The sequence below is a fragment of the Hemitrygon akajei genome, chromosome 10, assembly GCF_048418815.1.
Source record: "Hemitrygon akajei chromosome 10, sHemAka1.3, whole genome shotgun sequence".
Taxonomy (NCBI): domain Eukaryota; kingdom Metazoa; phylum Chordata; class Chondrichthyes; order Myliobatiformes; family Dasyatidae; genus Hemitrygon; species Hemitrygon akajei.
In genome coordinates, this window is record NC_133133.1 from 73,724,793 (window position 1) to 73,751,897 (window position 27,105).

The 27,105-nt window shown below is 42.7% G+C and overlaps 1 protein-coding gene across 5 annotated transcripts in view; it reads right to left on the reverse strand.

Annotated features, from left to right (window-relative positions):
* Window positions 1-27,105, reverse strand: part of dnaaf6 (dynein axonemal assembly factor 6) — an 88,500-nt gene that overhangs the window by 10,624 nt on the left and 50,771 nt on the right. For 4 of the 5 annotated variants that reach the window (XM_073058474.1, XM_073058477.1, XM_073058475.1 and 1 more), the window contains exon 4: window positions 6,314-6,422. In XM_073058474.1, the coding sequence (XP_072914575.1) occupies window positions 6,314-6,422 (109 nt within the window). The remainder of the gene's footprint in view (window positions 1-6,313; window positions 6,423-27,105) is intronic. The other variant, XM_073058478.1, reaches the window with a different exon arrangement.

Sequence of the window (27,105 nt, forward strand, 5' to 3'; positions counted from 1 at the left end):
GATGAAGACATTGTGAACTGATCGGTAAGTTCACAGGTAACACAAAAATGCGGGAGTTATGGAGTAGTGAGGAAGGTGGTCAAAGGATACAGCACAATATAGATTAGTTGGAAATATGGATGTAGAAATAGTAGACTCAGTTTAATCTGGAAAAGTGTGAGGTGTTCCACAGTGGGAGGTCAAAAGTAAGAGGAAAGTTTACAGTAAATAGCAGACCCTTGGAAATACAGATGTACAGAGCTACTTTGGGGTTCAAGCGCACAGCTCACTGAAAGTTCCATGTAAGTATATAAGGTGATTAAAAAAGTGTATGGCATACTTGTGTTTATTGGTCAGGGAACTGAGTATAAAATTTACATCAATTTAGAGTATAAAATAAGTAACAAGTTAAACTCAGAGTTTAATAATGGAGAGGTCATTTTGCAGCTGCATAAAACTGGCTAGTCCATATTTGGAGTATTGTGTGCATTTCTGGTTGCTGCATTACAGGAAAGATGTGGAGGCTCTGAAGAGGATGAAAAAGAAGTTCACTGTGATGTTGCCTGAATTAGAAAACTGGAGAATATTAATTTTAAAGAGAGATTACAGTTATAGAGTTTTACTTCACAGAAACAGACCCTTCATCGAAACTAATCCTTGCTGAACAAATAGCCTAACTGAGTAAGTCTCATTTGCCTGCATTTGGCCCAATTCTGTCAAAACATTTCCTGTCTATGTACCTGTCTAAATGTATTTTAAGAATTTTAATTGTACCTATCTCAAGAACTTTCTGTGGCAGTTCCTTCCATATACATATCCCTCCTTATGTGGAAAAAAATTGTCCCTCAGGTTCCTTTTCAATCTTCCTCTCTCACCTCAAACTAAAACTTCCAGTTCCAGATTCCCCTATGCTGGGAAATAGACTGACTATTCAGCTTATCCATGTCCCTCATGATTTTATATACTACCCATCAGAATCCTATACTCAACGACAAAAGTCAGTCTCTCCTTAAAAGTCAAGCCCTCCTGTTCCAGAAACATCCTCATAAATATCTTTGTATCCCTCTCCGCTTAATGACAGCTTTCTATACCCAGGCAAACAGAACTGCACACAATATTCCACACGTGATCTCACCAACAATTCGTGCAGCTCTAAAAATATGTTCCAACTCCCTAAACTGATAAAAGCAAGCATGCTATGTGCCTTCTTCACCAACATGTTCACCTTCAGGGAACTGTATACCTCTACCCCAGAGTCTCTCTGCTCTCTGACATTCTCTAGGGCTCTATCATTTACTGTACAAGTCCTGCCCTGGTTTAACTTTTAAATGTGCAACAAATTGCACTTGTTGAATTAAATTCCATTTACCATTCTTTGCTCATTTCCCTAGTTAATTTAGATTTTGTTTTAACCTTAGACAACCTTCTTCACTGGCCACTCTACTACCAATTCTGTTGTATGGAATTATGTATATAGAGTTATGGTGGATATGGTCAGGGTCTTTATACAAGGTGAAAATGTCAAATACCGGAAGGCATTGTTTTAAGATGTGATGGGAAAATTTGAAGGAGATTTGCAAAACAAGTTTTTTTTACCCAGAGTGATAGGTAGCTGGAATGCACTGCCAGAGGAGGTAGTGGAAGCTGATACGATAGGAAGATTTAAAAGGTATTTAGCCAGGTATGGGAAACAGGCAAGTTGTCATGGGATATAGACCATGTGCAGGTAGACGGAATTAGTTTAAATTAGCATCATGATTAGCACAGACATTGTGGTCCAAAAGGTGTATTCCTCTGCTGTGCTGTTGTATGTTCTAATTTTGACAACACTGTTGACAAAGACTCCCATTTATTTGTTAATGATTGAGAAGAGACCGATTGGTAGTAATTAGCTAGATTAGATTTGATCTGCTTTTTGTGAATTATATGTATCTAAGCATTTTTCTACATATTGTTTTCATGACAAGTATAAAAGTGCTGATAAATACACAACCAGGTGGTTGACAGAAAAACTGGGTAGTACAGTTGGGAGAGTACACTGACCTTTGCAGTGTTCTAGAGGGTTAAATTTAAAGAGAAAAATTTCCAGTGTAGGTTAATATTCCCTAGAATTCAAATTATGAATGATTGAAATTTTCAAATATTGATGAGAAAGAAGAGAACTTTTTTCTGCTTATTGGGGAATTCAGGATGGTAATTTAGAAATGAAGCTACTGGGCTAACAACAACAGTTCTGGATCGTTAGACCTTGGACATGAGTTGAAATCCCACCATGCCCAATTATATAAAAATCAGAATTTTAAAAAATACTGATGTCAGTAAATCTGAAATTACGGGAATGTTGGAAAAATCCATCTGGTTTTCTAATCAAAAGAGTCCCATCCCAATGAAGGATCTCGACCCGAAACATCACATGTTGCCTGAATTGCTGAGTTCCTCTGGTATTTTGTGTGAGTTACTCTGGTTTCTGAAGGTCTTAGAGAAAAAAATCTGCTATTTTTCTAGTCTGGTTCATTTGTAATTCCAATTTGACTCTTCTCAGTTTTTCCTTTTCATTCTCTTCTTTATATCTGCTCATCTAGGACAGTAGAGTTGCCAGGCAGGATAGTGCAATGCTCCTCTTGCTGGAAGTGGGGAGGCAGGGAGACCTCCAGTGGGAAGTGACAAGTACATCCAACTGCAGCTTCTAATAAACCATGTTAAGGAGTTGGAGCTGGAACTGGGTGAACTCTGAATCAATCGGAAGATAGATAAGACATAAAGGGTACTTACACCCAGGGTGCAGGACACAGGAAACTGGGTGACAGTTAGGAATGGGAAAGGGACTAAGGGTCAGTGCAGAGTACCCCTGTGGCCATCCCGCTCAACAACAGTATTGGGGGGGGATGACCTAACAGTGGAAAGTCACAGTGGTGGGGTCGCTGGCATTGAGTCTGCCTCTATGACTCAGAAGGGAAGGGGGAAGAAGAGGCAGACCCAATGCCAGTTGTGATAGGGAATTTGTTAGTTAGGGAATAGACAGGAAGTTCTGTAGGCGAAAAGGAGATTCCCGGATGGTATGTTGCCACCTGGTTATCAGGGTCTGGGATATCTTGGATCAAGTCCTCAACATTCTTAAGTGGGAGGGTGAACAGCCAGAGGTCGTGGTCCATGTGGGTACCAAAGACACGGGTAGGATGAGTGGTGAGATTCTGCAAAGGGAGTTCAGGAAGTTAGGTGCTAAGTTAAAGGGGAAGACCCTCAGGGTTGTGATCTCAGGATTGCTACCTGTGCTACGTACTAGTGAGGCGAGAATTAGGAAAACCAGGCAGTTTAATATGTGGCTAAGGAGTTGGTGTAGGAGGGAGCGCACAAGATTTTTCGATCATTGGGCTCTCTTGCAAGGAAGGTGGGAACTGTACAGAAGGGAGGGAGGGTTTGCACCCGAACTAGAGGGGGACTAATATCCTAGCAGGAAGGTTTGTTAATGCTACATGGTGGGGTTTAAACTAGAGTTGCAGGGGATGGGAACCAGAGTGCCAGAACAGATAGTGGAGCGGTTGTGGTGGCAGATGTTAGTAAAATTTCAGACAAAGTTAGGAATCAAAAGGTTGAGCATGGTGTGACAAAATCGAAAAAGGGTGAATACAGGACTGAAAGTGTTGTAACTGACTGCGTGCAGTATATGGAATAAGGTAGATGAACTTGCAGCACAGTTGCAGATTGGCAGGTATGATGTAGGCATTACTGAATCATGGCTGAAAGAATATAACTGGGAGTTTAATGTCCAAGGATACATATTGTATCAAAAGGATAGGCAGGAAGGCAGAGGGGCTGGCGTAGCTCTGTTGGTATAAAATTAAATCAAATCATTAGAATGAGGTGACATAGGGTTAGGTGTTAAATCATTGCGGGTAGAGCTAAGGAACTGCAAGGGTAAAAAGTCTCTGATGGGAATTGTATACAGACACCTAAACAGTGATAAGGATGAGGCCTACAAATTACAATGGGAGATTGAAAATGCATGCCAAAAAGTGGATGTTATAATAGCCATGGGGGATTTCAATATACAGGTCGATTGGGAAAATCAGGTTGGTACTGGAGGGGGGATCTCTAGAACGAGATGAGTTTTTAGAGCAGCTCATAGTTGAGCCCACTAAAAGATCAGCTATTCTGGATTTGGTGTGCTATGAAGCAGAATTAATTAGAGAGCTTAAGGTAAAAGGACCCTTAGGGGAAAGTGATCATAATATGATTGAATTAACCCTGAAATTTGAAAAGGAGAAGCTAAAGTCAGGTGTATCAGTATTACAGTGGAGTAAAGTGAATTACAGAGGCATGAGAGAGGAGTTGGCCAGAATTGATTGGAAAAGAACACTGGCAGGGATGATGGCAGAGCAGCAATGGCTGGAATTTCTGGAAGCAATTCAGAAGGCACAGGGTATGTACATCCCAAAGAGGAAGAAGTATTCTGAAAGAAAGATAACCCAACCATCACTAGCAAGACAAGAGAAGGCATATAGTAGAGCAAAATGAATGTAAGTTAGAGGCTTGGGAAGCTTTTAAAAACCAACAGAGGGCAACTAAAACATTATTAAGGAAAATATGGAATGCAAAAGTAAACTAGTCAATAATATTAAGGAGGATACCAAAAGTTTCTTCAGATACATAAAGTATAAAAGAGAGGCAAGAGTGGTTATTGGACAGCTGTAAAATGATGCTGGAGAGGTAGTAATGAGGGACAAGGAAATGGCAGATCAACTGAATAAGTATTTTGCCTCAGGATTCACTATGGAAGATGCTGGCAGTATGGTGGATGTTCCAGGTGTCAGGGAGCATGAGTTGTGTGAAATTAACCATAACTAGACAGAAGTTTCTTAGGAAACTGAAAGGTCTGAAGGTAGATAAGTCAGCTGGACCAGATGGTGTACACCCAGGGTTCTGAAAGAGGTGGCTGAAGAGATCGTGGAGGCATTAGTGATGATCTTTCAAGAATCACTAGAATCTGGAATGGTTCCAGAAGAATGGGAAATTGCAGAAGTCAGTCCACTCTTCAAGAAGGGAGAGAGGCAGGTAAGAGGAAATTGTAGTCCAGTTAGTCAGACCTCAGTCGTTGGGAAGATGTTGGAGTTGATTATTAAGGATGAGGTCTCAAGAGTTCTTGTAGGCACATGTTAAAATAGGCTGTAGTCAACATGGTTTCCTCAAGGGAAAATCTTGTCTGACAAACCTGTTGGAATTCTCTGAAGAAATAACAAGCAGGATAGACAAAGGAGAATTGGTTGATGTTGTGTACTTGGATTTACAGAAGGCATTTGACAAGGTGCCATACATGAGGCTGCTTAACAAGCTATGAGTACATGGTATTACAAGAAAGATTCTGGCATGGATAAGCAGTGTCTGATTGGCAGGAGGCAAAGACTGGGAATGAATTGAGCTTTTTCGAGTTGGTTGTCGGTGATTAGTGGTGTCCACAGTGTCTTCTTATGTTTTATGTCAATGATTTGAATGATGGAATTGATGGCTTTGTTAGCGAGGGATACAGGGAGAAGACATGAGATTGGGGCTGAGAGGAACATTTGATCAGCCATGATGAAATAGTGAAGCAGACTCAATGGGCCAAATGACCTAATTCTTCTCCTATATCTTATGGTGTTATGAAATGAGCTGTCAGTGCTGCATTGCCAACAGTACCTACTGTAGATCCATACTGATCACCCATAACCTCATTCACTGACAGCACAGATTCAAGGCAATAAATAAAATGCATACCTTGTTGCTATGTACAGTATGTATCAAAATGTGTAACATTTTTAGTGACAAAGCTGGGAACATTGGAGAATGTTTTAACATATTTTGGTAGCATTAGGGAATATGAAAAGTAAATTTTTATATTAAACTTTACATGCCAAAATACTGATGCATTTCAAATAAAGTGACTACAAAAGACGGATGGATATCATTGGAATGGCTTCCATATTAGACCATAAGACCATAAGATATAGGAACAGAATTAGGGCTTTTAGCCCATCGAATCTGTTCCTCTATTTCATCATTGCTGATCCAACTGTTCTCTCACTCCCAATATCCTGCCGTTTCCCTGTAACCCTTCAAGAATCTACCAACCCCTGCCTTAAATATACCCAAAGTCCTGGCCTCCACAGCCACCTGTGGCAAAAAAATCCACAGATTTACCACTCTCTGGCTAAAGAAATTCCTCCTCATCTCTGTTTTAAATTCACATCCCTCTATTCTGAGGCTATGTCCTCTGGTCTTCCACTCAATATTGACTATGATTTATGTTATGCCTCCACATCATATACAAACCCACAACACAAAAGCCTTTGACACCTACTCTGGCTGTTGTCTTGTATCCCAGCTGTCTTCAAACTCTGACCCTACAGGTACATCGTCCTCAGCCCAGATTGTTTTGTTGTCTGTAGGCTCAACAGTGCTGGAATCTGCTGAAAGAAAATGTAAGGACAATTAGGTTCAGGGATTTATGACTTTGTTTTTCTGAGGGAGATGGTTCTTTGCAAGTGCAGTAATCTCCACTTCCTCACTTGTGTATTCGCATTTCTTAGTGCTGCTTGCTGCACTATATTTTACAATCAAACAACATGGTGTTATACTTTTGTTGAGTAGAATACTGACACTCCTGAGCACATTTACAAGAAAATAGGAGCAGGAATAAGCTTCACGTACACTGGCCTTAACTCCTCTTCTGTGCCAGTTCTCTAACCCTCAAGTCCTTGTTCTGTCAAATATTCATCTATGTCCATCTTAAATATTCCTAATGGTCTTGCTTCTCTACCACAACCCTTGAGGTTAGAGAATTCCAGAGATTTAGTACCCTTTGAGGGAAGAAATTTCTATCCACCTCGGTTTTAAATGACCAGCCACTTGTGATTATAGATTTGTGACTCTTCCACTAATGAAAACATCTCAACATTTATCCTGTCAAGCTCCCTTATCCTATAGATTTAGATGAGGTCATAGCTGGTTCTTCTAAACTCAAAGGAACATAGACCCAAGCTGTCTAGGATCCTTTGCTAGGACAATTCTCTCATCTTAGGAATTGTGGCTCTACCAATGTCATTCCCCTAACCAATCCAAACCACTATAAATGGGTTTGTGAAAAATTACCATTGCCGATCCCAAATATCTTCAAATTGATTGGCTTGCAGGGCCATTTCAGAAGTCATTGAGGTCAGTCTTTTTGGTGTTTGAGAGGTTACATACGGTAGGCTTATTCAGAAAGTCAGAAGGCATGGGATCCAGTGAAGTTTGGCAAGGTGGATTCAGAATTGGCTTGCCTGCAGAAAGCAGAGGATCATGGTGGAGGGAGTACATTCGGATTGGAGGGTTGTGACTAGTGGTGTCCCACAAGGATCAGTTATGGGACCTCTACTTTTCATGATTTTTATTAACGACCTGGATGTGGGGGTAGAAGGGTGGGTTGGCAAGTTTGAAGACGACACAAAGGTTGGTGGTGTTGTGGATAGTGTAGAGGATTGCTGAAGATTGCAGAGAGACATTGATAGGATGCAGAAGTGGGCTGAGAAGTGGCAGATGGAGTTCAACCCAAAGAAGTGTGAGGTGGTACACTTTGGAAGGACAAACTCCAAGGCAGAGTACAAAGTAAATGGCAGGATACTTGGAAGTGTGGAGGAGCAGAGGGGTCTGGGGGTACATGCCCACAGATCCCTGAAAGATGCCTCACAGGTAGATAGGTTAGTTAAGAAAGCTTATGGAGTGTTAGCTTTCATAAGTTGAGGGATAGAGTTTAAGAGTTGCTGGGTAATGATGCAGCTCTATAAAACTCTGGTTAGGCCACACTTGGAGTACTGTGTCCAGTTCTGGTAGCCTCACTATAGGAAGGATGTGGAAGCATTGGAAAGGGTACAGAGGAGATTTACCAGGATGCTGCCTGGTTTAGAGAATATGCATTATGATCAGTTATTAAGGGAGCTAGGGCTTTACTCTCTGAAGAGGAGGATGAGAGGAGACATGATAGCGGTATACAAGATATTAAGAGGAATAGATAGAGTGGACAGCCAGCGCCTCTTCCCCAGGGCACCACTGCTCAATACAAGAGGACCTGGCTTTAAGGTAAGGGGTGTAAAGTTCAAGGGGGATATTAGAGGAAGGTCTTTTACTCAGAGAGTGGTTGCTGCATGGAATGCACTGCCTGAGTCAGTGGTGGAGGCAGATACACTAGTGAAATTTAAGAGACTACTAGACAGGTATATGGAGGAGTTCAAGGTGGGGTTATATGGGAGGCAGGGTTTAAGGGTCGGCACAACATTGTGGGCCGAAAGACTTGTACTGCGCTGTATTGTTCTGTTCTATGTTCATACAAGTTCGACTGATTAATCAGAACTGATTTCCTCCCCTTAAGGGTGTTAGTGAACTAGAAGAGAAATGACCCAGTAGTTTTGAGTCAGTTAGTATTTCATTATTAATTGAATTAAAATTTATAGTTAACAGCGGCATTTGAACTCACATCTCAGATTGTCAGTTAGGTATCTTAAACAATGATCTATCACTCTAGGCATGTGTGGCCAGTGGATAGCATATCATGTATCCTTCATAACCATATTTGTTCAGTAGTTGTAAGTAGCCACATATAACATTTGTGCACAAACTTGTTCATAATTCACACACAAGATAAATAAAATGCAGATTTATAAATATTTGTAGATGACAGCCAATTCTATTTGAGAGTAAACATAAGACATGATTGAAATAGTTTGTCGGGGCAGTATTTTCTTTTTGTTCAAATGTCTCACTCCACTTTAACAGGTTGGTAACTGTCTTGGGTTCGTTTTAAAAATAGTTCATCACCAATCTTATGTTTTGTAACTTCAAAACATAAAATTAATTCAAAGGAAGATTGGGAGTCCAGGAATACGGGTGTAACTTCGTCTTTACTTCAAGCGAGATGTGCACATAGGGTGATGACGTATGCAATAAAACCCATAATTAATTGTTTAAGTGAACAAGAACACTTAATCAACTGACATACATACAAGATTACTCAAATATTATTGAAATATTAAATACACAACAGTTAAGTTGAAGAATTAGGGCGGCACGGTAACGTAGTGGTTAGCACAACATTTTAAGGTACTAGCAATCCAGGTTCAATTCCCACTGCTGCCTGTAAGGAGTTTGTACATTCTCACCATGACCGTGTAGGTTTCCTCTGCATGCTCAGGTTTCCTTCCACATTCCAAAGATGTACTGGTTGGTAGGTTAACTGGTTATTGTAAATTGTCCTGAGATTGGGGGATTACTGGGAGCAAGGGCTCAAAGGGCCAGGAGGGCCTACCCCATGCGGTATGTCAATAAATAAATAAAAAATATCAGGTTCTCTGTGATGTCACAGTACTTGCTCTGACATCGTACCAAATTCCTCATCAGTGTAATAATACCTTGACACACACAAAATGCTGGTAGAACACAGCAGGCTAGGCAGCATCTATAGGGAGAAGCGCTGTCGACGTTTCAGGCCGAGACCCTTCGTCAGGACTAGTCTCGGGTCGAAACGTCGACAGTGCTTCTCCCTATAGATGCTGCCTGCCCTGCTGCGTTCCACCAGCATTTTGTGTGTGTTGTTGTTTGAATTTCCAGCATCTGCAGATTTCCTCGTATTTGCTCAAATAATACCTTGACTCAGGTTTTGTTTCAGTATTACAAAAAAGGACTATGCTAATTGATATTGTAGGTTGACACTGCACCCTAGAAGGTAAGAATTTAGTAAAAATGAATTAAAACAATTTAATGTTTAGCATTGGAGCATACATCACGAGCAGGGTCTCCTTAGTGGTGTACTTGGCCTACAGAACCTGTTTGAACATATTGGATATGTTCAAGGTATACAGCATAGTGTAAAAGTAAGAACAAAGTCACGGGAAGTATTAGATACGTTCAAGGATCTTCAACTGCAGCTGTATCTGGCTCAGTGTAAAGAACACTTTGTTATGCTTAAATCTCATTAATCTGGGGTAAATGTTATATTATTCTATAGGGTCTAGAAGTAGGTTACAAAGATGATTATGTACTAAACTTTTCAGACCCGCTAGGCACAAATTCATTTCTTTGTTTTGTTTATCAGAAAACAATGAATTAGAAATTTGCCTGTCCTTGAATAAATGTATTAGAACGGCCTTGTACAGGGAAGTTATGTTTACAGAGAAGAGGGGGCTGAATGTAGCGTATCTAAGTTTGCTGATGACACTAAATTGAATGGAAAAGCAAATATGAAGAGCTTGCAGAGAGATATAGATAGGTTAAGTGAGTGGGCAAGGGTCTGCCAGATGGAGTACAATGTTGGTAAATGCGAGGTCATCCACTTTGGAAGGGAAAATGGAAGATCAGAGTATTATTTAAATGGTAAAAGATTGCAGCATGCTGCTGTGCAGAGTGACTTGGGAGTGCTTGTGCATGAATCACAAAAGGCTGGTTTGCAGGTGTAGCAGGCTATCGAGGCAAATAGAACGTTGGCTTTCATTACCAGAGGGATTGAACTTAGCAGCAGAGAGGTTATGCTGCAAGTAGATAGAGTACTGGTGAGGCTGCATCTGGAGTACTGCATGCAGTTCTGGTCTCCATACTTGAGGAAGGATATACTGGATTTGGAGGCGGTGCAGAGGAGGTTCACCAGGTTGATTCCAGATATGAGGGGGTTAGACTATGAGAAGAGATTGAGTCGCCTGGGACTGTACTCGCTGGAATTCAGAAGGATGAGAGGAAATCTTATAGAAACATATAAGGGTAAGTTAGAGGTGGAAAAGCTATTCCTACTGAACTAGGGGACATAGTCTCAAGATTTGGGTGAGTAAATTTAGGACAGAGTTGAGGAGGAACTGCTTTTTCCAAAGAGTGGTGAAGCCATGGAATTCTCTGCCCAATGAAGCAGTGGAGGCTACCTCAGTAAATATATTTAAGACAAGGTTGGATAGATTTTTGCAGAGCAGGGGAATTAAGGGGTATGGGGAAAAGGCAGGTAGGTGGAGATGAGTCCATGGTCAGATCAGCCATGCTCTTATTGAAAGGCAGAGCAGGCTCAACAGGCCAGGTAGCCTGCTCCTGCTCCTTTTTCTTATGTTCCTATTTATCCCAGTGCCATTGGAAAATCTTGCTTCTCAGGCATCACTGTCTGTGTAATTTGAAAATGCATCACATTATTTTCCCAATGAATGCTTGGTAAGGGCTTGATAGAAAAATCAAACACACATCTGTGATGAACATCAGAGCTTCAGTTGTCATAGGGCAGCACCAACATGTCCTCATCACTGTTGGATGCCATATAGTGTATTAAACATATGCTGAGTATCTACCAGTGTCTCGCCAAAAGCTAATTACGTTATATCAGGTTTCACCAGCGTATTGGTGTTCTTTGAAGAAGTAAAAAGTGCTGTGGATATAGGGGAACTGGTGGAATTTCTACACTCAGATTTCCAGGAGGTATTTGATAAGGTGCTGCATCAAAGGTTATTACAGACAATAACAGTCTGTGTCAAGAGGTAACACATAAAAAATTAACTGACTAATAGGAAACTAATGGGAATAAATGGGTCTTAATATGACCCAATGGGTAGTGAGTGGCAAGCCACAGGCATTGGTACTAGGGCCTCGACCTTTTACAAGGAATTATCAATGACTTGGATGAGACAGCAAAAGTAAGGCAAGGATAAGTAAGAGTGTAAGTTGAAAAGAAACTATAAGGAGCTCAGAAGAGATAGAGGTAGATTAAGTGAGTGGTCAAAGATCTGTTCAATGGTGTATGATATGGGAAAATGTGAAATTGTTCATTTTGGCCAGAGAAATAAACAAGAAATGCACCATGTGAATGTGAGAAATAGTGGAGCTTGGAAATGTGGAGGCATCCAGCTGTGCCAGTACATGATTCATGAAAGGTTAACATGCGGGTACTGTAGTGTAAATAATTTAGAAATCTAATTGAACTTTGTTGTTTATTGCTGGGGAATTGAATTATATTGTTTTACATCAGATATATAGGGGAACGGTGAGACTACATATGGAGCAATCAGAATCAGAATTAGGTTTACTATCACCAACATGTCATGAAATTTGTTGTTTAGTGACAGCAGTACAATGCAATACATAAAAATTATAATTTTACAGCAAGGAATATAAAAATATAAATAAAGCAAAATGAGAAAACCACTGAGGTGGAGTTCAGGGACTGTTCAGAAATCTGATTGTGGAGGTGAAGAATTTGTTCCTACAACACTGATTGAGGGTCGTCAGGCTCCTGTACCTCCTCCCTGGTGACAGCAATGAGACGAGTGCACGTCGTGGATGGATGCCGTCTCATTCAGACATCACCTTTTGATGACGTCCTTGATAGTGGAGAGGCTAGTGCCCATGATGGCTGAGTTTACAGATTTTTCCAGTCCTGTGCATCAGCGCCTCCATACCAGATGTAATAATGTGCACTGCATTGGCTTCCTTATGGTAAAAAAGGTGTTAAACTGTTGGAAACTGTTCAGAGCAGGCAGAGACAAAATAGAACAGAAACTGCTAACATATTCCAAAGTCAGGCAGTATCTGTGGAGAGAGAAAAAGAGTAAGTTTTGAGTCAATTACTCTTCCTTCGTAGAGAAATACCTGAAATGTACAAATTGCTTTATGAGAAAGGTTCAGCAAGCTAAGCAGACATAGACTGGAGTTTAGAATAGCAAAAGGGTCTAAAAGGAAACATAAAAGAAACTAAGAGGTCTTGATGGGGTGAATGTAGAGTCCGTTGGAAGAACTGAGTATGCCAAGCAGCATTGGTGGGAAAAGATTGTAGGATTCCAGAATCTGCGGTCCCTTTTGTCTCTGTAAGATGAAGCTGGGATGAGTTTATTTTCTCTTGGAGGACTGTAAGTCTTTGGAACTCTCATCCTCATAAGGTGATGGAATAAGTGCCTTTAAGACCATAAGACGATAATACATCCGAGAAGAATTAGACCATTTGGTCCATTGAGTCTACTCCACCATTTCATCGTGGCTGGTCCAAATTTCCTCTCAGCCCCAATTTTCTGCCTTCTCCCTGTATCCCTTCATTCTATGTAATACTATGGGCTTGTAGCTTGTTAAGCAAACTTGTCAAAGACTTCTGAAAATCCATTCAGGAATAAGACAGACCTGGTTCCTAAATGAGAATATGGGTGAAATGTTATGTTATAGAATATGGACCAATTTGAGGTCACCTTCTTTACTGTATACAACAATAAAAGCAAAGAATTGGTCAAAGAGACGTAGTTCTACATTCTTCAATGCACTGCCTATTCAAGTGTTTCCTGACTGCCTGTTGAATATTGTGATTGTAAATGCCTGAACCATCTCCTTAGGCAGAATATTCCAGGTAACAACCACTTCTGGGTAAAAATTACTTTCTCTTCAGATCCCCTCTAAAAACTTAAACCTATGCTCTTTTGTTTTGATACCCTTTTCATAGGAACAAGATTCTGACTATCCACCCTATCTTTGTATAATTTTGTACTTCATATTCATATCATCTTTCAACCTCCTCCACTCCAGAGGTAGCAAAGACATTGGATGATCCCTTTTTGCTCTCCCGGGTCATAGTCCTCTCTGGCTTCCCTTATATGCCTCTAATAGCCCCGTCTGATTAAAGAAGTTCTGACCTCATTGGACTTTTTTCTAGTTATTTCCACAAATATTGGAGAGATATAAATTCCTTCCTATATTTCCTTCCATCTATTTAGTACCCCATGAACGATTCCAGTGGTATAATTACCACCCTTCTCTTGTTCTTTAACTCTAAGCAAATTGATTCTGTCCTTGGAAGACAAATAAAAAATAAATAAAACTCCAGATGCCAGAATCATAAACAAATACAGAACTGCTGGAAGAACTCAGCCAGTCGAGCAGCATCTATGGAGAGAGAACAGTGGAGGCAGCCCAGTACATTTCCAGAATAAATGCCCATAAATGGGATTAAAGTAGTCTGGTACAATGGTTGGCATGGACATAGTGGGCCAAAGAACCCATTTCAATGTTGAGCTGTTCTATGATTCTCTATGGCTATGAACATTATAACTAGTCACATAGGTCATTACATCTGAGTTGAGTAGTAACTGGATAATGACTGAACTGTTCCTGGTCTAGTCAACTGGGCTGCCCTTACCTTAACTAAATTCAGCCACTTATTAGGGCTTCCTTCAATTTTGTTGGTCTATACAACTACCCTCTTGCACCAGGACTTTATTAATGTATGAAAGGGTATGTTCAAAAGTGAATCTGTACCACGTTAGCACACTGGGGCTGCGATTGCTCTTGGGCAGTCATACTGTAGAAGCCAATGAGAAAGTGAGCAGATGTACAGCTATTATTGCACGTGACTTTCACTCCTCGCTATAAGCAATCTTATTTATAATACATTTGCTGATGGTTTAGTAGTACAGCTGCTTATGAAATAAATATAGTCAGATATAATTGGTGAAGAAAAATACTTTTAAATAAATGGATCTGTTCTTCAAAAGTAAAAGAAGTGATAAATTGTATTGGTCACAGCACTCTATACTTCTCCCTCAATTATTGTGAGTACACTTCAATCAAACCCTGAGACAAACAGCAAAAGCATGCCCAGACTCCATTTGAACCAGTTTAAGATAGTGAAAGAGAGTAAATCATCCACATTCCAAACTTTCCTTAATCCTTCCAAACAAACATATATTGAGAGCAATGACTTTCACAATAGCAAATGTCCTTTATCATTGAAATTGGCTCTTAATGTTAACCAATCCATAATGTATTGAACTGTTTTAGGATGGTGTCAGCAGTGAAAAGGGTGAGGAAGAGATCAGGAAGGGTGGTGACACTTAACAACAAAATAAGGCAGACAGTGCCTCCATCCAACACAGCAGGCAATCAGGTAGAATATTTGGAGAATAGATAAGTCATGCATAGGGTCGCAGATTTGTAGAGTGTTGCAGGCCCTTTGGCCACTATGTCCATGCTACCCATTATACCTACCTACACTAATCCCATTCATCTGCTTCAAATCCCTGTCTAGATACTTCAGAATCAGGTTTATTATTACAGTTCTATAGTATGTGAAATTTGTTGTTTTGTGGCAGCAGTATAGAGCAAACATAAAACTACTATAAACTACACGACAAACAAATAGATCAAAAATAATGAGGTAATATTCATGGACCATTCAGAAATCGGATGATGGAGGGCAAAAAAACTATCCATGAATGAGTGTGGGTCTTCAGGCTCCTGTACATTCTCCCTGACAGTAGTGATGAGAAGAGAGCATGTCCCAGATGATGAAGGTCCTTAATGATGGATACTGCCTTCTTGAGGCACTGCCCCTTACAGAATTCCTCAGTGGTGGGGAGCATTGTGTTGTGATGGAGTTGGCTGAGTTTACAACCCTTTGCTGTTTGTTTCAATCTTGTGCATTGAGCCTCCATTCCAGGTGATGACGCAGCCAGTCAGAATGCTCTCCACGTGAGATATATAAAGATTTGTTAGACTCTTTGGTGACATGCCAAATCTCCACAAGCTCCTAATGGAGTATAGCTGGTATGTTTTTATCGTGATGGCTTCATAATGATGAGCCCAGGACAGATCCTCTGAGATGTTACCACTCAGGAACTTGAAACTGCTCACCCTTTCCACCACTGACCCCTCAATGAGACAGATTAGGATATTGAGATTGGTTTTATGTACGAGAAGTCACTTCTCACAAATTTGACTGTGTTTTTTGAAGAGGCGACAATAAGAAATAGTGAGGGCCAGCTTGTTTCTATGGACTTTAGCAAGGCCATTAATGAGGTTCCACATGGTAGATTGGTTCAGAAAGTTAGATCTTGTGGACAACCAGAGTGAGAGAGTCAATTGGATACAAATTTGGCTTGGTAGTTGGAAGCAGAAGATGATAGTGAAATTGAGATCTGTGACTAGCGGGGATTAGTGCTGGGTCTTCTGTTGTCTGTCATATATTGTATACAGTTGAAGTCTGAAGTTTACATACACCTTAGCCAAATACATTTAAAGTCAGTTTTTCCACAATTGCTGACATTTAATCCTAGAAAACATTCTCTGTCTTAGATCAGTTAGGATCACTATTTTAAGAATGTGAAATGTCAGAATAATAGTAGAGAGAATGATTTATTTCAGCTTTTATTTCCTTCATCACATTCCCACTGGGTTAGAAGTTTAAATACACTTTGTTAATATTTGGTAGTATTGCCTTTAAATTGTTTAATTTGGGTCAAATGTTTTGGGTAGCCTTCCACAGGCTTCTCACAATAAATTGCTAGAATTTTGTTCCATTCCTCCAGACAGAACTGGTGTAACTGAGTCAGGTTTGTAGGCCTCCTTGCTTGCACATGCTTTTTCAGTTCTGCCTACAAATATTCTATCGGATTGAGGTCAGGGCTTTGTGATGGCCACTCCAATACCTTGACTTTGTTGTCCTTAAGCAATTTTGCCATAACTTTGGAGGTATGCTTGGCGTCATTGTCCATTTGGAAGGCCCATTTGCGACCCAGCTTTAACTTCCTGGCTGATGTCTTGAGATGTTGCTTCAATATATCCACATAATTTTCCTTCCTCATGATGCCATCTATTCCTCATGCTGCACCAGTCCCTCCTGCAGCAAAGCACCCCCCACAACATGATGCTGCCACCCCCATGTTTCACAGTTGAAATGGTGTTCTTTGGCTTGCAAGCTTCACCCTTTTTCCTCTAAACATAACGATGGTCATTATGGCAAAACAGTTCAATTTTTGTTTCATTAGACCAGAGGACATTTCTCCAAAAAGTAAGGTCTTTGTCCCCAATGTGCACTTGCAAACTGTAGTCTGGCTTTTTTATGGCGGTTTTCGAGCAGTGGCTTCTTCCTTGCTGAGCAGCCTTTCAGTTTATGTCGATATAGGACTCGTTTTACTGTGGATATAGATACTTGTCTACCTGTTTCCTCCAGCATCTTCACAGGGTCTTTTGCTGTTGTTCTGGGATTGTTTTGCACTTTTTATGCCAAAGTACGTTCATCTCTAGGAGACAGAATGCGTCTCCTTCCTGAGCGGTATGGTGGCTGTGTGGTCCCATGGTGTTTATACTTGCATACTATTGTTTGTACAGATGAATGTGGTACCTTCAGGCATTTGGAAATTGCTCCCAAGGAAGAACCAGACTTGTGGAGGTCCACGGTTTTTTTTTCCTGAGGTCTTGGCTAATTTCTTTTGATTTTGTTTGTAAATGTCTGACCCACTGGAATTGTGATATAGTCAATTAAAAGTGAAATAATCTGTCTGTAAACAATTGTTGGAAAAATTACTCGTGTCATGCACAAAGTAGATGTCCTCAACGTCTTGCCAAAACTATAGTTTGCTAATATGAAATCTGTGGAGAAGTTAAACAATAAGTTTTAATTACTTTAACCTAAGTGTATGTAAACTTCTGACTTCAACTGTAATAAGAAGATATGGGTGGTGTGATTAGTAAGCATACAAAGGATGCCAAAATTGGTGGTGTAATAGTCAGTGAAGAAGGTTGTCTTAGGTTACACCAAATTATTATCAACTGAAGAAGTGTGTAAAGGAAGAGCTGATGGAATTTAACTCAGAAAAGTGCAAAGTGAATGGCAGGTCCAGGAGAATGTTGTTAAATAGAGACCTGGGGATACTGTGATGGATACTCACTATCCAGGGCCACAGGGCCTTTCTTTTTTGCCAAGCTCAGCTTTCTAACATAGTAGCTGAAACTTCTAGAGATCAAAGGGTTGTTTTGAGTAAGCTAAACTTCCAACCAATATTTTTTGTTTAGCTTCTTTTCATAAGTGGGTGCTTGTCTTCAGTTCTTAATGAAAATAGCAAGCAATAATCAATAAGAAGTTAAAAGGACAGCTTTGTAAACAAAGTTACTGTTTATAGAACACAGGATTCTGATTCACAGCCCCTTGGCTGATTTCTCAAGAATTGTAGTGTAAGACAATCAGGTTATTTAATAAGGCTTGTTTTAAACCAGACAATGTGGCTAGGTCATTTCATTCAAAGAAGCTTGCAGATCAGATTGATACTATCACGAAGCATATCAAATAGCTGAAGGTTTGCATGCTCAGAGAGTCACCCTCACAGCATTAACTTGTGAATCTGGGAATTCTGTCTCCAGAAGCTTCTAGATTGTTTGTGTAAAAAGGTATCTGAAAAAAAATTATATACTGTATATATATGAAGTCACACAAATGGCATTAAAACAGTATAAATGTAGAGAACAGCAGGATTATTAGGAATGGTAAGGATCATCAAGAAGAATGTCAGAAACATGGGGTGAACTAGAATTCATTTCTCTGCCTTTGATACCTGTGATGGAAGATTTGTTCTTTTGTGACTCATTGGTATGTCTTTTTAGTTACAGTATAATTTCTCCTTAGTGAAGGTACCCATGGCTATCTATAGAGGTGTCCCCCGTTTTTCAAACGTTCGCTCTACGTCACCTCACTGTTACGAAAGACCTACATTAGTTACCTGTTTTCGCTAACAGAAGGTGTTTTCACTGTTACGAAAAAAGGCAGCACGCGCCGAGCAGCCAAGCTCCTCCCCCGGAACTGCATTCTAGCCGGCATTGCGTAAACACGTTCCTGTAAGCATCTGTGCTTTATCACGATTTATTTTGTGCATCTGTTAGCAAGATGAGTTCTAAGGTATCAGAAAAGCCTAAAAGAGCGTGTAAGAGTGTTACACTTAGCATAAAACTAGACATAATTAAGCGTTTCGATCGTGGTGAACAAAGTAAGGATATAGTGAGCTTGGCTAAGGGTTTGTGGAAGTTGACGAAGATGATGTTGAAGAGGTTTGGGCATCCCATGACCAAGAACTGAGAGATGAAGAGATGATAAAGAGGAAAGGATAACAATTGAAGCTGAACACAGTAGCTAATGGCCTGAAAGTGAAGTCATCCAGGAACTGAACGTGAAGCAATTGCGTGAGATTTTCACTGCGATTGACAACGCTACAATGATTGCAGAAAAGTATGACTTTAATTTTGAAAGGGTACGTAGGTTTAGGGTATATTTGCAGGATGGTTTGAATGCTTACAAAGAACTGTATGATAGAAAAATGAACGAGGCTAAGCAGTCAAGCATACTGTTGTTTTTCAAGCCTTCCACATCAGCCACAGCAGACGATGAAACACGACCTTCGGCATCGAGGCAGGCAGACATAGAAGAAGATGACCTGCCTGCCCTGATGGAAACAGATGACGATGAGATGACACCCCAGTCTCCTCTACCTCCCACCACCCCAACCTCCGACCACTCAGCATAACACACCATCATCAGTGTCCTCACTGTCTTCCCGATTCCAGTAAGTGAAACTACACTATACATACATTATTTCTACTTTATATAGGCTGTGTATTTTTATGTGTTACTTGGTAGCTTCATAGCTTAAAGGTTACTGGAAAGTGTGTTTCTGCCAAGTGTGCTTGCGCCGTGTGTTTCTGCCGGGAGCGCTTACGCCGTGTGTTCTTGCCGCGAGTGCTGTCGAGAGCGCTTGCGTGAGATTTTCACTGCGGTGGACAGTGCTGCAATAATTGCAGAAAAGTATTCCTACATTATATAGGCTGTGTATTTATCAGATCATTCCTACTTTTACTATATGTTACTGTTATTTTAGGTTTTATGTATTATTTGGCATGATTTGGTAGGGTATTTTTTGGGTCTGTGAACGCTCACAAATTTTTCCCATATAAATAAATGGCAATTGCTTCTTCATTTTACGACATTCTGGCTTACAAACCATTTCATAGGAACACTCTACCTTCAAATAGCGGGGGAAACCTGTATCAGATGGATAAACCTGTATCAAACCTTAAGAGCAAACACAAGGAAGTCTGCAGATGCTGGAAATTCAAACAACACACACAAAATGCTGGTGGAACACAGCAGGCCAGGCAGCATCTATAAGGAGGAGCACTGTCGATGTTTCGGGCCAAGACCCTTAAGATCTTTGTTTGAGTGTTGAACCTCATGGTTAGCAAACCCAATACTATCACAGTTGGTTCCCAATGTGGTCACATTATACCAAAAATATTATTTAAAAAAAATTATCATCTAGCAGTAATCCAATTCAAAGCGTGCTCGGCAAGTGCTACGGCATCTCACCTAGTCCCATATAATCGTCGACATCCTGGATCCAGTGGTTCCACAGGTAAATGTTAGTCGATATTATAAAGGAGTAAGTAATATAGCAGAAATATGGGATAACACCCTGACTACTCCTCATATTAAACATGATGGATATGTTATTCTTCTTCAATAATGAAGGGATAGAACATTGAGTAGACAGACCAAACCCACTGTACGATCTGCTGGACTCAGACTAGCACAATTTGTATCAGATCCCAATGATGTAGCAATAATTTGTGCCTGGAAACAACAAGTTGTCCCCTTTTTAACTAGAAACCAAGCACCCGCATGGGGACCACATGCTTATGTGATAGAACCTGGTGACCCATATCTTAATCTCGATGCATGGGGATATTGTGTATTCCTTCCAGGCACACATGAAGTAATTCACAAACAGGAAACCTTGGAGTTACTAATGAAGTTTGGAGGACCGATGCTTGGGAACATGCACTAGAATGATTGACTATTGCCAATAAAAGAAGAATACAAGGACAGGTGCCTGTACAGAGAACTACTGCGGCTTCCCCAATACAAACTTACCTTCAAGGTTTTAGACCTCTGACTATTCAGAATTTGCAGGCTGTATGTGCCAGATGATGCTGAAGGAATTCTGTACTAGCTACTTCCGAATGCTGGGAGGTTACAGGCCTTCTGGGCCAGCCACACTCCCCAACATATTCAACAATTATTATTAATGTTAGTTCCCATAGCCTTTATACCACCTCCACGTGAGTGTGGAAACCAATAGCAGATATATGTGTGGATTTATAAACAAATAAATGGTGGAGATGTCTGCGGAGGATTTAGGACTGTAGTGAGTAAAATAGTCAAAGCCAGGGCTTTCTAACAGCTTATAACATTGGAGAACAAATAGCAAAGGCAGACTGGGACCTAGTTTATTCTATAAAGTTACCCCTTTATCCTCATGAAAACCCCCTCACCATGTGTGGAATTTGGAATGTCCTTAATCAACACCTGAGACATGAATGACTTCAAGTTTTGAAGAGATCTGCACTCCTCATGGTGTTAGCAGATTACCGCTCGTTCACACACAAGGGCAATAAAGTGCAGGCACAGGATCCTGCCCTTTTCCCTCTAAAGGGAGTGTAGGGTCAGTAACAAAATCATCAAACTAACCTCATTCCTTGGGTCCATTGCATTCACAACATTCTTCTACACTGGCCCCTCAGCATGTAGAGACAAAATCATCAAACCAAACAAGTTCCCTGGAGACCACTTGCCTCAAGTTGAGGTATTCATCCACAATCTAGATGACTAAACACCAGGTACAGTCTTTTATTTGCGGAAGCAAGTTTTAGACCAAGATGCTCCTTCTGAGACAGAGGGAACATTCAGAGGCCCCGTCAATATGATGGAGAAGAGAATGGAACTGAGCACATGCTATGAGGGCTACCTCCTATACCCTCTAAATATACAAAGGGATAGGGCCCACCCCAACTGTCCACTCCCTCCCCTGCAGCTCGGGAAAAACAAAATGTAAAGAAGGGGCGGGCCAATGTAAGTGTAATGAAAACTGCACAGGAGAATTTCAGCAACAACTCTAATCAAAATGCTCCACCTGACCAATAGATACAGACATACCTAGTCCTGCCTTTCCATATGTCAAAGCTTGTATTTTTGGCAAAATATAACCCCTCCTTTTTAATACAGTTGCAGACATTTCAATGCTAAATTCTGATATTATTCAAGGTGATGAACTAAGGGTGCTGAATGGGAAAATTAAAATTGTAGGCATACATGGAAATGAGGTAGTGTGTCCAATGTAATAGATCCCATACAGATATATGGAATTAAACAAACAACAGAATTATCTGTAAAGTGTTTACACCAGTTTGCCCCAGACCGTACTAAACCAACACATCTGATAGGGACAGTGGATGCTTCCTATTGGATTCGAACTACAATCAAACCAACAACTGATGCAATTCCATCGGATGAATGAGTCATACATATTCAGAAACTGCTAAACTGTCATCAGCATAAAACAATCAGAGCAAAATTGAAACGTGTAAAGGGGTTCTTACGTTACTGTGTATGTTAATCAAAATGGCTTCTTTGTTTGTTAAAAGTAAAAATGCTTCTTTGTTATGCTAACTGGAGAGAGAGTGCTTTCTCTCGCAGCTTGTTTGGGTTATGATAACCGATAATGGGAGTTGTATGCATTTGTTAACCAACTGGGATAGATGTTATTCTCTCTGGTGGGTCTGTGAGCTGTGGTGTCTTGGGTTTTTGGGGAGTGGGAGAGGAGATTGCGAGGAAGGAGGACGGGGCTGGAGGCACTGCTGGTCGATCACTGAGGGTGGTCCCAGGCGCGCGGGTCATGGAGGTCGGAGAAGATTGAATAGTGGACTGAAGACTTCGATGGTTGAGCTCCAACGATTGTGCACTAATGGACTGAACCCTGATAAGTTCTGGCGCCTTTTCTTTCCTTTCTTTTCTTTCATATATATTGTATTGCTATTAATCACTTAGTTCTAGCAAGGTTTATAAAGTGTATTCTGTAAACGTACATGGTGTGTGATTTGATATTGTGTGTGCGAGTTTGTATTAGTGTGCATTTCACAGCATCCATGTATACAGGAGACGTGGTTTGGAGGGTGGATGAATTTTCCCCTAGACGTACACCAGCCGATCACGTAAGTGTTAAATTTGTGGGGGCTCGTCCGGGATCGAATTTTCAGAAAGTTATGTAAATCGCGCACATTCAGTAGTGTGGAGATGGATCGAGATAAGATTGTAAACTGGTGTGAGTTAAAGGACGTACCAGTGAGTTATGCGTGTGTGTTAAGTGGGATGGTATTCCGCATTTCGGAAGGTGCGTTAGTGTGGGGGTTGAGTTTGGTCAAAGGTATGGAGCAGATAGAACTGGTGGCTAGTAGGTGCGGTAAAGAGGTGGAGGCTAGCTGGGTGTTGGTTCATATGAGTGCTGATGTCATGACGTTGGAACTTCCAGTGACGGTCAGCGTCCCGGGGGAGGTGGCGCCGTGGGGCCCTCACACCCTCCTGGAGGACGAAGGTGAGGAGACACCAGAGGAGGAGCTAGAGGTGACCCCAGGGGAGGTGCCAGTAACCAGTAAGGGGGGGTTGGAGTGGGAAGTCTTGGCCAGGCCCCACCCCCCCACCCCCCCAGCTAGAGGGGAAGCATCCGAGCTGGCAGCCACCCTTAACTCCCTGGTGGGGGTGGCTGAGAGGCCACGGCTGAAACTGGGGGTTTTCTCAGGAGCCACACCTACTGGGGACGGGAAGGTTGGCTATGAGACCTGGATCGAAAACACGCCCCTGTTGTTAGAGGAGTGGCCAGGCTGGGATGAGGAGAACAGACAGCGATTGATGGGAAGTTTGAGGGGTGCGGTGGCCAAAGTAGTCCGGGAGCTGAGAGCTGAACAGCCCTTGGCTTCATTGGAGGAGTATTTAGAAGCTTTGGAGGGAGCGTTTGGGATGTCAGGGGATCCCTGGCTGCTTTTAGCAAAGTTTCATCACATGGAGCAAGGGAGGGGGGAAAAGCTCTCAGAATATATATTTCGGCTGGAAAGAATGCTTACTGGGTTGTGATGGCAGGGGGTAGTGAAGGTGGACAAAGTGACGAGAGTGAGGATGAGTCAGATATTTAGTGGTTCCCTGGAGGAGGACGAGGTGGCGTGGAGTCTCTGACTGTCCTATAAAAAGAGCCCCCCTCCATCATTCAGACAGCTGATTAGAGAGGTGTGGGAGGAAGAGAGCGCATTGGGCCTAAAAAGGGGCTCGGGCCACTGGGAGCGATCCTCAGCGGTGCAGAAAGTCGTAGCCGGGTTGATAACTGAGAAACCCCAGGGGTCCCATGGGAGTAGGGACCCTCCTGTTTGAGGGGATGGACAGGGAGAATACCCCCCTCAGGGGATGACCCGCGCAGTGGGCTGGGACTGGCAGGCGTCCCGGGAGAGGAGGGGCAGTGGGTAGCGTGTGTTATAATTGTGGGAAAGAGGGGCATTTCCGGCGGGAATGTGAGCAGCCAGGGGTGTGCTACAGCTGTGGGGAAGAGGGACACTTTCAGTGGGATTGTGAAAGACAAGGTGTCCCGCGGAGGGCAAGCCACCGGGCAGCTAAGAAGGGAGACGTGTCAGGAAACTTAGGAAAAACTCAGTGAGGGAACGGACTGGAGTCTCCGGAGGAACACATTCCCAGAAATCAGCCAGGGGACCACTGAAAGCCCAAGCCTTTATTCCAGCTGGGCTGGTGGGACCCCGTTCCAGTGTGTGCCTACGGATAGAGGGAGTTCATGCAAAAGCCATCCTCGATACAGGATCGCAGGTTACCTTATTGTACCGGTCGTTCTACAACAAATATCTAAAGCACTTGCCAGTAACATCATTTAATGCACTGGAGATTTGGGGTGTAAGTGAGGGTGATTATCCATATGATGGGTACCTGTTGGAATTCTCAGAGGGCGATGTGGGAGTGTTTGAAGTTCTTGAGACGTTGGTGTTGGTTTGTCCGGACCCGGTGGAAACAGGTGGCCTTGCCCTTCTGGTGGGGACTAACTCCCCTCTTGTGCGACGGCTCCTGGGAGCCTGTAAGGAGAAGGCGGGGGAGAACTTTCTGAAGACCCTCTCGGTACACCCAGTGTTTTGGGCAGTGTTCGAAGAAGGGGGTGACTCCCAAGGGCTGGATCCTGAATGCAAACGAGGTACGGTGTGGGGTACGCAGGTGAGGCCTAAAGTGATATGGCCAGGGGAGGTGGCACTAGTGATGGGGACCCCCAGATTCCCTGGAGTGCCAGCGGATGAAGCTCTGTAAGTAGACGCCCCGGAAGATCTCGAGGGGGAAACATGATTTCCAGCGGGGGTGCTGGTGAGGCGTGAAGTGCAGAGGCCAGTGGTGGTACATGCGAGGCGGATAGCCATGATTGTCAGGAACACTACGGAGAGAGAAATCACCTTTAAGAGACGGATGAGGCACATTTGTTCCCGGTGACAGTAATGCCTAGTGCACTGGTGAGGCCCATTAAGGGGGAAGGATTGGAAAACAGAGGAAAGCTGACCGCTGAGGCCTTTAACTTTGGGGACTCTCCTGTGCCGCCGGAGTGAAAACGCAGGCTGGTGGAGAAGATGTTGAAACTAGAAGATGTCGTTTCTCTTGGTGAGTTTGATGTGGGTTGCTCCAAAAGCACTCGCCATACCATCCGAGTGACTGAGGACACCCCGTTCAGAGAGAGGTCGCGGCGACTGGCCCCTGCAGATGTGGAAGACGCGCAGCAGCATTTGTACAAGTTGAAGGAAGCTGGAATCATCGCTGAGTCCCGAAGCCCCTATGCAACCCCAATAGTAGTGGCCCGGAAGAAGAACGGAAGGGTACACATATGTGTGGATTATAGGACCTTGAACCGGTGCACTGTCCCTGACCAGTATACCGTCCCGAGGGTCGAAGACACGCTGGCCTGCCTGAGTGGAGCGAAGTGGTTCAGTCTGCTGGACTTGAGGAGTGGATATTACCAGATCCCGATGTGTGAGGCCAATAAAGAGAAGACGGCCTTTATCTGTCCACTGGGATTCTTTCAGTTCAAACAAATGCCTCAAGGCATATCGGGGGCCCCATCCACCTTCCAGAGGCTCATGGAGAGGACTGTGGGGGATATGAACCTGCTCGAGGTGCTGGTGTATTTGAACGATCTGATAGTATTTGGATCTACTTTGGAGGAACATGAGGAGAGGCTGTTGAAGGTGTTAAGCTGGCTTAAGGAGGAAGGGTTGAAACTTTCCCTGGACAAATGCCAGTTCTGTAAGCCGTCGGTCGGCTATGTTGGCCACCTAATTTCGCAAGGAGTGGCTACTGATCCGGCTAAGATAGACGCAGTGATCACCTTGCCGAGACCCCAGAAGGTGAGCGCCCTACGCTTGTTTTTGGGGTTCTGTGGGTATTACCGGCGATTCGTGAAAGGATACGCTAAAATAAGTCACTGTTGACCCAGCTATTGTGTGGCTATCCACCTGTGGGGAAGAAAAGGAAGGGGGACCGGGAGCAAGCCGCAGGAGGATACTGGAACCCGACGGAACCTTTTGGATCGAGATGGGATGATCAATGTGAGGAGGCGTTCCAATCTCTGAAAAGGGCGCTGACACAGGCTCCGGTGTTGGCTTTTGCCGATCCCCAGAAGCCGTATGTGCTGCACACTGATGCCAGCCGAGAGGGTCTAGGGGCTGTCCTGTACCAGGGACAGGGCAATGCATTGAGACCGGTGGCATTTGTCAGCCGAAGTTTGTCGCCACCTGAGAGAAACTATCCCACTCACAAGTTGGAGTTCCTGGTGCTGAAATGGGCAGTGGTGGACAAGTTGAGTGACTACCTATACAGGGCCAAGTTTGAGGTGAGAACGGATAACAATCCTCTCACTCATATCCTGACTTTGGCGAAACTGGATACCAGAGGCCATCAGTGGTTGGCAGCTTTGTTGGTATATGATTTCAGCCTGAAGTACCGGCCGGGAAGCAGGAATGATGATGCAGATGCTTTGTCACTTCGAGAGCATGGGGAACCGGAGACGGACGAGGAGTGGGAGAGTATTCCTGCCCCTGGAGTGAAAACTATGTGTCAGTTTTCTATCACCGTGAAGGCCAAGGAAAAGGGGAGGCCGGAGTGAGCAGTGAACCCATTGGGGGCTTCTGATGATGCCCTGCCCCAGGTTTACTGTGACTTGACTGCACTGAAGACTAAACAGTTGCCGGAATTAAGTCCAGGGAAAGTGGCAGCTGCTCAGCGAAATGACCCGGGCATTGGCACTGTGTGGAGCGTGGTGGAGAAGGGGGATGTGGCGTAGGCAGAGAAGACAAAACACGCTTCAGTGCCTCTGTTATTGGCACTGAAAAACAGAGCCAATGTTATTTGTTAATAAAATAACAGCACCTGATAGCTCAAAATATGAGTGGACCAGACTCCTACAAGGTTTCCGGAATAGTCCACAGATATTTTTT